The sequence below is a fragment of the Apis dorsata genome, unplaced genomic scaffold (assembly GCF_000469605.1).
Source record: "Apis dorsata unplaced genomic scaffold, Apis dorsata 1.3 scaffold_416, whole genome shotgun sequence".
Taxonomy (NCBI): Eukaryota; Metazoa; Arthropoda; class Insecta; order Hymenoptera; family Apidae; genus Apis; species Apis dorsata.
This window is the reverse complement of record NW_006263671.1, coordinates 35,750-47,581: the sequence shown is the minus strand read 5'-3', so window position 1 is coordinate 47,581 and position 11,832 is coordinate 35,750. Positions and strand designations below refer to the sequence as shown.

Here is an 11,832-nt window from a genome sequence, read left to right as displayed (position 1 = left end):
TTTTTTTTTTTTTTTAGGTGCTATTAAATTGAATTATTCTGCTCGATTTAGCGCTCTCGTTATAAGATTTTGTGATAAAGATTTAGATTTAATAAAAATGCAAATTTTAGGCTTGGAAAATGATTGCATTTACAATGCTAATGAAAGAATGATATTACGTGCATATCTTAGACATTTATCAATTGAAGATTTGAATGAAGATACTCTTTATTCAAAAGTAAATATTATAGAATATTGATAAATTATAAGTATTAATATTTCTAATTGTTAAATATAATTTTATTTTTAATTTAAAATTTTTTTATAAGATTTTAACTACAGAAGAGGATAAAGTTTTTGACTTCAAATATGTGAGACATATACCAAGATTATATACATGTTCAGACATTGATACGAAACAAGATGATGTAATGTCAGATGGAATATTTAAACTTTCTATTGGGAGGATGAATTGTGTGCTTATTTGTAAAATTTTATATGATTTAAAAGTAAACATTTAATATTTATATATTTTTATATTTTCAATATTCATATATTTAATATAATTATTTTAAGAATATGATATCAAAACTTTTTTTTATTTTTATAGTATTTTTTAGCACCATTTTTTCCTATATATTGTTTGCAATTTAAAAAATATTTAGTCAAAAAAATTATAAATGGAATTGATGAATTTAAAAGAAGTGCAACCAAATTGCATATATTTATTGATATTCAAGGTCCAATATTTCTATTACCTCAACGAAAAGAAATTCCAAGTCTTCTAGTATTAAATACAGGAATATTATCAGTTGAAAATTTCTTCAAAAAAATCGATCAATCTATTCAAAATAAAATACTTAGTAATGACATGAATCAATTAATAATTGATAATATTTTAATAAAATTAAATAATATAACTGTATCCAGAGCAATTATGACACTTAGTCATGATTTGGAAATTCAAGTAAGATTTAATTTTTTGTAAAATTATTTTTTGAAAATTTTATTTAATTAAGTAATATTTAAAAAAATTGTAATAAATAATATTATTAAATAAATTTTCTATTAATAGGAACCAATTGTTGAACCAGTACATATTCATTTTGATATTAAAAGAAAAACAGAGTATCGTAGTGCAATGGAGTTTCAAACATATGGTTTATTTAACATTCAAGGTTCTATGGATTTTGTATATATTAATTTGAGTCAAAAAGATTTAAAATCCAGTATACTTATATGGAAAGACAATGTTTCTAAAATTATTCTTTTAAAAGATACATATAGTGAAACACAATCTTCAACAATAGATCATGTGAAAAAAGTTAATAATGAAGATGCGATGGTAAAGAAATTGGAAGATTTTCTTACACACAATAAAAATTCTATATGTGAAATTAATACAAATTTAAGTTTGGAAGGATTACAATTGAATTTATTTTTAGATTCAGAAGAGGTAAAATATCAATTTAATTCTGTATATTATATTATTATTTTTTATATATAATATTAATAATCTATATTTTTTTCAATTTTCAATTCAGGTATTAAGTTCTCCTGTTCGCGACTTAAATCATGGTTTATGTAAATTAACCTTTGGTGAAATAATCAACACATGTGCATTTTATAGTGATAGAAGTTTAAAGATGAAACTATCTCTTCAAAGCTGTTTTTTACAAGATACTCGAAAAGAATCTGAATCTTTAAGAAAGTTAGTATTTTAATTTTTTTGTATTCGTTTTAAAATAATTCCTAAGAATAATATCTTAATTGTAAATTGAAGAATAATTCAATCACCAGCAAGACAAATAGGAATGCAATCTGAATCTATATCCATTTCGATGTCTCCTATTGTTGATATTATGTACACTCGTGCTCCGGCTGGAGAAAAATGTTTTGATGCGCTCATCCAGGAAGTTAGAATAAATTTGTCTGTACCATTTGTAATGCATCTAACTCGGTATATTATGGATTCCTTCCCTGGCGATCAAATTGAAGAAGGAATTATTAATCATGGATATGAAAATAACAATTCTACAATAGTAAAGTATTTTATTAAATCAAAATTAATTTCTTTATTATTATTCTTTATTAAAAGAAATAATTATTTCATAATACTCATAAATATTTATGTATAAAAAAAAAAAATTTATTTATATTTTTTTTTTTAAATTTATTTATAATTCTTATTTTTTTTAAAATGAATACATTTATTTTTAAATCAAGAACAGGGATATTACTGCAGAAAAAAAGAAATTAAAATATGTACAATATTTTACAGAAGAACCAGGTATTTATACATATTTATTGCAATTTAATGTTATTATTATTATTTTTCAATATATAATTATAATGAAAATGAAAAAAATACTATTTATTTAAACATTAATATTTTATATAATCTAGATGCTTCAGTATCTGTGAGAATACATAAACCAGAAATTCTATTTTTTGGAGACTTTAAAGTAAACAATGCACATGTAATTCTATTACAAGCAGAAATATCAATTGAAAGTAGCAGACATAGTTGTTCAACATCAATTGTTTATACATTCACTGATGTGCGTGCTAAATCAAAAAAACAAGGAAATTATTCACATCGTATCTACTGGTTATTATGTCCTTGTGATATTGAAATTTGTAGAAAAGAAGAAGCACCCGATTTCAATATCAATTATACCATTGCAGTAAATAAAATTGATATTCATCTATCTGCAGAAATCATACATACATTTATCAATGTAAGTATCAATATTTCAATCAAAATTTGATCAAAATTTTTTTTATTTGTAATTAATAAAATATAATAATATATAATAAAAAAATATGTACATATTTAGATACTAAATGAAACTACAAGTTTTATAGATAGTATTAATATGAAATTAGAAGATAGATTTGTGAATCAAGATTTTAACATGCACATTAATTTATGGACACCAAAAAAAATTTCAAATGTACCATACAAAAAATTATATGATAGTAAGTTTCGTTACATGAACGAATTTCTCTATGATTTAAATTCTTATACAGATTCTTTTATATATATATAAGAATACATAATTCTTATGCTTTACAGATAATTCACATCTAATATATGAATGTAGAGATCGAGTAATAACTTTTAATTTAAAACCATTAATGCTATATTTATTATTGGAAATAGAATATTCAATGGAAAGGTTTCCTGTTATAAAAATAGAAAGTATAATTACAATTTCTATTAATGATTGGTTTAATGATTTTACTCTAGAATCAAATGCAAAAATTTATGCATTTTGTTATAATATGGATTACAAAAATTGGGAGCCTTTGATTGATCTATGTTCAGAAGATGATATGACCTATAAATCATGGGAATTAATGATAAAAGTAAGTTTCCTAATAATGAGTATAATAATTTCTTATATTTCATATTTTTCACTATATTATATAGATGTATCATGGTGAATCATTTATGATAAATTCAAACTCGACTGATTTATATCAGCATGTAAAACAAAATGCATTAAAGATCAAGAAAAAGAGTTTTAGAAATATTGATCAGGATATTACAGACATGATTTTTATAACTCCAGATCACTTAAATATAACAAAAACAAATGGTATTTAAAACATGATTTTTTATTTGAATAGAGAATTTGCAATTTGCAAATTGTTATTTATTGTTAAAATAAATAAATATAATCATTTTAGAGGCAGAATTGTATTCAACATATGAAGATTCTGATACAGATGATGAAGAAGGACAGAAAAATTTAATTAGAACTTCCAATTATCTATTCAATAGCAATAGTAGTGGAGATGAAGATAGCGATAGTGATAATTCCAGTACAAATGAAGATGAAGGATTAGAATTGACACCTGAATGCAACATTGATTCCTGTAAAAAATTTATTATATTGATTCTTATAATTTAGAGATTCGTATAAATTTTATTATAATAAATTTTTAATCATAGTTGGACAACTTGGTCATGAACCAATAAAATCAAATGATATGGCAGTATACATTATCATATCTGCAGAAGACAAATTCAATATAGTAATTACTCCAAATTTAATTACTATAATAGATATCATTATGAATGCATTTCAACAAGCTACTAATGGAATACCGGTAGTACCTATTAATATGAAACAATTAAATCTTCAAAATGCTATTGGTCACGAAAGTTATATAGAATATCTCGTCTCAGAAGTTAGTATAGAATCATCTCAATTAATATATTATTTTCTAAAAAAATGATTTTCATATTTATTGTTTTTTTTTCATTATAGGAGAATAGTAAAAATATTACACGAATTATTGCCAGTGAAAATTATCATGATATCAGTCCTTCTGCAAGTATTCCTAGTAGTCCTGAATTAGAAACTCATTTGGATCTTGTAAGCCCAAAATTAGATAGTGAAATGGATTTCATTGATCCTGATACAAATTTACAAAATCATTCAATGCCAATACAAGATATATTTGAAGAAGATTCTTCGATCAATATATATAAAAAAATTACTGGAGAAGTCTTGCGAATTATTTTTAAAGGTATTCTTAAATGTAAGAATATTATAAAAAAAATATTATTATTTTTCTTATTGCAATCATAGGATTTGAGGATGTTTTGGTATATTGTCCTAAAAAACAGGGATGTAATTTAATTCCACTCCGACCTATTAAACATGAAGTTCGCTATCATTTGATTATAGAAGCTAATATTAATAATTATTTATATCGCACAATTACCGTGCGATCACCGTTATTGGTAAAATATATATTCATTGTGATTTTTTTTCATTGCAATTTTGTTTTACAAAAATTTTTATTGTAGTTTCGAAATGAAACTTCTTATGCATTGGGTCTTTATTACAAGAAATCATTGCTAGATAAATTAGGACTCACATGTATTGGTAAACCTACAAATCCTTTTGATGACAACATCAGGATGTCAATTATCGAACCGGATTCTACTTATAGCATTCCTTTATATATAGCTTATCATTTTCCTATACATATACTGCCTGCTTATTTAGAGTAAGTAGAAAATAAATAGAGTGAAACATTTAATTTAATATTAAAAGAAAAATCTTTTTCTAGAAAATATCAGGTGAGTGAAGAAGGAATTTATTGGAAAGAACTAAGCGCAACGAATTTAGTTAAAGATATTTGTTGTAAAATGAAGGAAGATGAAAATATTTCTAATTCTATATTTTATGTCAAAGTATCCTGCAATGAAATTCCAGTAATCACTAGACCAAGTTGTCAAGTACCAAATTATTTAATAAAAATTTGTTCTCCTTTTATTTTCAACAATCGATTACCATTCGTTATAGATATTCATATACCTGCTATTAATTATGAAGTTAAAATTGAACCAGGAGAAAAAATAGATATACATTCATTAAATTGTAATATCGATATTCAATTAATTTTTAAGGTATGTAATTTTAAGATAATATAAAAATGCTAATTGATATAAGTTATTTTTAATTTTTTAAAGATTCAAAATTATTTGGCTGTATATTGGATTGGAATGATAAAATTGAATACGAATTTGGAAAAAAAATTTGTTGTAATGAACACAGATAGTGAATTAGAATCTACAAAACCATTTCTATTGTGTGTGGAATTGTGTAAAATTACAAGTTGGCATATTATTATTCAATCTCAATATTGGATGATAAATAAATCCGGATTACCTTTATTCATTCAAGTATTTTAAAATATAATTATAATATATACATTTTTAACTTAATAATTTTTAATCAATAATTTAATATTCTTAGGAATACCATTCTCATATAATTAATGAAATACCAGAAGAAGAATTGATGATATTTTCTCAAAAGAATAATAAAAAATCTATGATTAGATTGAAAGCTCATCAATCTGAATGGTCTTTGCCTTTTGGATTAGAAGGAATTACTTCTATGTCTTTAATTGTATGCAAAGATATAGAACGAGGAAGAAAATATAAAATTTTAACAGAAATTGAAAGTTCTCGTCTGTCTCCTAATTTCACAAAAATTATCACATTTCTTCCCTATTTTTATATTAATAACAAGATGAAAAGAACCTTAAGATTTATGGAAGAAAATGATCAAGCTGATTTATGGAATGATCTTCTTCCTGGACAAAATATACCATTCTGGCCAGTTACGGAATCAATGAAGATGAGAATAAAATGGAGAAACAGTCAATTGGTATCACAACATTTCAGCATTACACATACGGGAAAAACAGTTTTAAGAATGGATAATGGAGTAATTAAATAATTTTACAAATTAAAATTATATTTTTATGTATACAAAAATTTTAATTAATATGAAAAATTTGATTATAGTCGGCAGTTACTGTAGAAATCAAAGGTGGGATTAATTCTCCATATTATATTATATTTCAAAAATACAACGCAGGTGATATACCTGTAAGAATAGATAATTTTTGCGACGATTTGTTTCTAAAAATTAGTCAATATAATTTGGGTCAAGTGGTTTTAATAAATCCATTTCAAAGTCTACTATATACTTGGGATGATCCCACAAAAATCAGAGAACTTGTTTGGAATGTGTACAATAATAAAAAAAATGGTTATAGTGCAAAATTTGAAAAAGTAAAATATAATTTATAATATATTGAAAAATAAAAAATAAGATATAAGAATAAGAAAAAAATTAATATTATTTATATTGTTTATATTATTATATATTTTTTTTTAGGATGGATATGGTCAAGAAATTGTACCACTTTTAATTGTTAACAATTGTAATGACAGAATATCTTCGACTTCTTCGATTAAATCTCAAAACAATAAATTAACATGTTTGGAAACTACATCTGAAGATTTTAACAATGTAAATAATAATTATAATGATAATTGTGCAAAATCATCAATATTAAAATATGCACAGGCAAACAAAACAGTAGTTTATTGGGTAAGTTATATGGAGGGAAATCAACGAATTTTGCTATTCACTCAAGAAGAAACAGTGTTCTTAAAAGCAAAGAGTATTATTGATCCTGAACCTAGTAAAAAAGAAATATTTGTTTCTTTTGCTGGTATTGGAATCAGTATTGTGAGTATATATTATAATGAATTGAATATATAAAAATATTTCTGTAATTTGAAGTTAATTTTATGATTATAGATAACAAAATCTAACGAGATTTTAAAAGAATTAATGTATGCTAATATAACTGATTCTGCAGCTCATTGGGAACTTTATTTCAATAAAAAATGGAAAAATTTATCATTAGAATTGAGTGCTTGGATAGAAAGCAAATATATAAATTCTTGTAAAAAAGCAAAGTTAGAAAATTTTATCGATGTAAGTTAAGTATTTTTATATGAATTTTAAATACATAATTTGAAATTAAAGAATTAAAGTTCAAGAAATAAATTTCAGGTTGATTTGGTAAAAATGCACATGACCAAACCATTTTTCGGAAGATTAAGAAGGACTTATTCTCCTGGAATTTGGTTACATTGTAGAAAATCTATGTCATTAACATATTTACAAGGCTATATTCATAGAATACAAGTACATTTATAAAATATTTCTTTAATTAATGTTATTTGAATATTATTATCAAATAATAATTGATTATTGTAGGTGGATAATCAAATTCGTAATACTACAATTCCAGTGATTTTATATTCAAATTTGCAAAAGAATATTATTAATTATGCAGGCTATCATAGATTAAAACACTGTGTAGAATTTACATGTTTAAAACAAAGAAAAATAAATTATGACATCTACAAGTATGTAATTGTTACTAATATTATTATAATTGTGTATAATTATAATCAATTGTATTTTGCAGGAGTATTTGTGTTATAATTAGAGAATTCAATCTGAATTTACAAGAAAACTTTCTTCTCTCTTTAATCGATTTGATCCCAAAGAAACCAGAAACTAAATATTCAATTGCTGCAAAATTAAGAAAAGATGTTTCCAGCATCCATTTTTTGCCTTCTAATAAAACTAATAATGTATATATATTTTTTATATATATTTTCTTTTTTATCATTAATATATTATCTATTTCGTAATATATAAATATAAAATTGCAGAATATGATTAAAAGAAAGAATATAATAGAGCATATATTTATATCTCCAATTTTAATACGCTTAATATTGTTGGCTGATGCAGAAAGTGCTAATATTTATAACATTAATGATATAGCAGATTATAAAAATATTATTCGATTTATTTTCGAATATTCTGAGAAGGGAGGATCTGAGAAACATGCTGAATTCAGGTATAAAAATATCTTATAAAAATATTAATATAAAAATAATTTAATCGTATTTTTATTAATTTTATACAGATGTTCATATATTTATGGGATATCTGAAGATTCTAATCTATTTTCTATTTTAAATGTTAAAACAAAAAAGTTGATATACAAAAAATTTCAGTTAAAATTTATTTATTGAGTTATTACTAATTAAAATTTGTTAAATAAAGCAAGACAGAAATAAAACAAAAACAAATGAGACAATGATAAAAATGATAATGATATGATAAAAATAAAATGATCTTGTTTTATTTTTGATTTCATTTAATAATTCATCTAAAATTTAAATTATTTGTAACTTAATAAGCTTTAACATTTTTATATACAAATTTATGTGTTTGTTTTAGTTTCTAGAAGTGAAAAAAACTATTTTATGAATATATTAACATCTTATATGTATAAAATTAAACATATTTTAAACATATTTTTAATATGTTTTTAAACATATTTTTAGACATTATTATTATTAAACATTATTTTTAAACATATTTTTTGTTTTTACTTTTAGACTTTCATGTTATCAAAGAAATTTAATCACAGTTGACACTGATGAACTTTTATTAGATTTATCACGATCTTATATTATTCAAATTATGCAACAATTTCATGTTTTAATTCGTTCCACTACTGTCTTGGGGAATCAATATGGTTATAATTTCAAATCGCCAGGAGATAATTTTTATGAATCTAATATGGTAAGTTAAAAATAAATTAAAAAATATTTTAAAACTAATTTTTTTTATTATTTTTTGTTTCTATTTATTTCTTATAATTTTATAGCTGATTCTATGCAGAGAAGAAATAGCAGAAAAATTGAGTTATGAAGTTGCATGTCAATTGGGCTATACTACATTAGATACCACACAAATAGTTTTTGATTTTAACAATATAATTAGGGTACGTTAAAATAACAATAAAAAAACATTTTTACAATATTAAAAAATTGATATCAAGATAATCAATTAATATCATTTTTATTTTAGATAAAGGAACCATACATTCAAAATAAAGATGTACCTCCTTTAAATCCTTCGATACATACTTCATTTTCTACAGAAATTGAATTTGAAAGTTATAGCTTAGTAACTGCCTTTATGAACAGTAAGTATAAAGTAATGCTTCATGATGTATATAAATTTTAATTGCATAATAATATTTGCAGGTATTCACCAAGAAGAATTAAAATATTTCTTTAAAACTTTAGCAAAAAAAACGTTGATATTTTTTAATACTGAAGGTTCCTCTTTAAAAACTCATTCAAAAATAATAACAGATATTATAAAAAGGTAGTATTAATTATGTATTATGTATGACTTGAATGAATTTATATTTTAATTATATATTTTAGGGCACAAGAAATAGGATATAAATTCATATCTCGAATACGTTTACCACGCTATATCAATCCTTATAAGGTAATAAATTTATTAAAATATTATTTACGAATAGAAATATTAATTAATAAATAAATATTAATAAATAATTTGGACTTATTTTTTTCTTTTTTTTTTATTAGGGAGTCGAGATATTTTCAATGCATAAAGCAAAAGGAATGCATCTTCTAAGCATAATCAATAAGAATCCTGGTATTGAAACAGATACATATTGGGCACATACTATTTTATCAAATGATGGAAAACATATAGCTCTAGTTTCATTACAGTATGTATATGGAAGTTAATTTTTCTATTTAAAAGAAACAAATGTTTTAATTAATATTTCATTTACAGGCGATTATATTTTATTGAGAAAGGTTGCACTTGGGGATCTTTAAATGTAAAATGGACTTTGGAGACACATCAATTACTATCGCCCCCAACAATAGTCAATAATAGACTTATCTTACATGTAAACAAGGTACTTACTTCTTTAATATATATTGCATTTATCATTTAGTTTTATCTAAAAACTTTAATATAATGAATTTATCTTACCTGCAGAATGAAGACACTCTGTCACCCATAGCAGATTGGTATTTGGAGAGCGAAGCAAAAGATATTCTGGAATGGTTGTGCCGGAAAATAAATATAGCGATGATCTTGAACATGGAGAACAGTATATGTTCAAAACAAGTTGTATAATTGGAATCCAAGCTATAAAAAGAGAAAGATAATTATATATTTAAGATAATCAGGCACAATAAATTCTCTAACAAACGCAATACCTCCTTGTGTTTATATTGAAAACCTATATCTAAAAGCAACATTATCATTTCTTCTACAAATACAATGGTTTTTCTCATATAATTCAACTTTCATGTAGTTTAGAAATTTTCTGTAATATCACGAAGTTTAAAATATTCATATACATACATATTCTCATACTCTTATAACTAGTTTCTATATATCATGGATTCATGTGTCAGAGTCAGACATATCTACATATTATAGTCATTTGGATAAAGTACGTCTAGTTTATTTCATAATTTATTTACAAAAAGTCTTAGTAAATTACACTTACAGGCATCTCCACTCGAACTAAAGTAAATAATTTAAGAACTACACGTATTTAGATATCTATAGAGTAGGATACTTTTTGGGGTCAGGGAGAAGCTGGGATTAGGGAAAGTGTTCTGTTTTAATGTTTTTATCTCATCATTATTATTTTTCTATTCTTTCTCTATCCTCCTTACCTGTTTATCTCTCAAATAAAATCGAATCTGAATATTTTCACTTTTCCTTGTTTTTTTTTTTTTATTTTACATATGCTACCCTTATGAGAACCAAAACACCGATCAAACTTATTTGTGAAATCCGTTTCTACAAAATGAGAAAAGGAAGTACCGGCATAGGTGTGCAATGACGAAATCGAATGTAAATTGTCGTTTTGGCGGACATTAAAAATGAGAGTGGTTTTTTTCTCGCTTTTTTCTTTCATTCCATTACATTAGATAAATGTATATGCAAAAACCGTCGAAATATGTGCAAAAAGCTGACAATGGGGGGAATAGTACTTGTTAGATTTTTTCCGTTTACAATAACATATGCGCTTTGAAAAGCATAAGTTTCATGATTATAAATATGTCCCATTGGAATCACTTAAATGGCACGATCGAGAGCTTCGATCCGAAAATTCTATGTTTAAACTTCTCTGCATATTGTTTGGAATACATTACATAATTTCAATACATTATTAAAAACTGTCTTTCTCCATTTCCCTCTCTCCCTCTCACACTCTCTCTCATTCCCTCTCTTTCTCTCCTACTCTCTCAGTCTTTCTCTACTTCGTACATTTTTCTTTTTTTTAAAGTTGTTACTACTAGTTTTGTTTTCTTTGAACTCATATTTATTATTTAATACGTGTTCAAATTTGATCACAATGGCATTTAATTATATTTATATATAAGTAAATTTTTTCTGAAAACTGAAATAAATATTGCTGATTTAAAGAATTTTCTTTTATATAGAAAATTGCAAAAAAAGTATAATTAGGAATGAAACATAAAACAAAGCTCATTAAAAAAAAAAAAAATAACAATGTGAAATACTATTTCGATAATTTTCACAGAAATGGGATAGCATTTTTTGTAAAGTACGCAAGTATATTAAGCTG

At 23.7% G+C, this 11,832-nt stretch overlaps 1 protein-coding gene across 1 annotated transcript in view; it reads left to right on the top strand.

The window, feature by feature from the left end:
- LOC102677118 (vacuolar protein sorting-associated protein 13C-like) overlaps window positions 1-11,003 on the top strand; it is a 16,282-nt gene extending 5,279 nt beyond the window's left edge. Inside the window, 34 exon segments of the mRNA XM_031512315.1 lie at window positions 18-217; window positions 309-488; window positions 590-946; window positions 1,055-1,435; window positions 1,524-1,690; window positions 1,763-2,021; window positions 2,206-2,269; window positions 2,386-2,720; window positions 2,820-2,961; window positions 3,059-3,351; window positions 3,416-3,584; window positions 3,676-3,864; window positions 3,941-4,179; window positions 4,260-4,521; window positions 4,584-4,738; window positions 4,805-5,007; window positions 5,071-5,410; window positions 5,474-5,686; window positions 5,760-6,236; window positions 6,317-6,586; window positions 6,693-7,049; window positions 7,122-7,301; window positions 7,380-7,514; window positions 7,587-7,738; window positions 7,801-7,969; window positions 8,051-8,241; window positions 8,789-8,975; window positions 9,061-9,177; window positions 9,264-9,381; window positions 9,443-9,566; window positions 9,629-9,695; window positions 9,797-9,942; window positions 10,011-10,137; window positions 10,221-11,003. Of these exon segments, the coding sequence (XP_031368175.1) occupies window positions 18-217; window positions 309-488; window positions 590-946; window positions 1,055-1,435; window positions 1,524-1,690; window positions 1,763-2,021; window positions 2,206-2,269; window positions 2,386-2,720; window positions 2,820-2,961; window positions 3,059-3,351; window positions 3,416-3,584; window positions 3,676-3,864; window positions 3,941-4,179; window positions 4,260-4,521; window positions 4,584-4,738; window positions 4,805-5,007; window positions 5,071-5,410; window positions 5,474-5,686; window positions 5,760-6,236; window positions 6,317-6,586; window positions 6,693-7,049; window positions 7,122-7,301; window positions 7,380-7,514; window positions 7,587-7,738; window positions 7,801-7,969; window positions 8,051-8,241; window positions 8,789-8,975; window positions 9,061-9,177; window positions 9,264-9,381; window positions 9,443-9,566; window positions 9,629-9,695; window positions 9,797-9,942; window positions 10,011-10,137; window positions 10,221-10,361 (7,106 nt within the window). The 3' untranslated portion in view covers window positions 10,362-11,003.
- The last annotated feature ends 829 nt before the right edge of the window (window positions 11,004-11,832 follow it).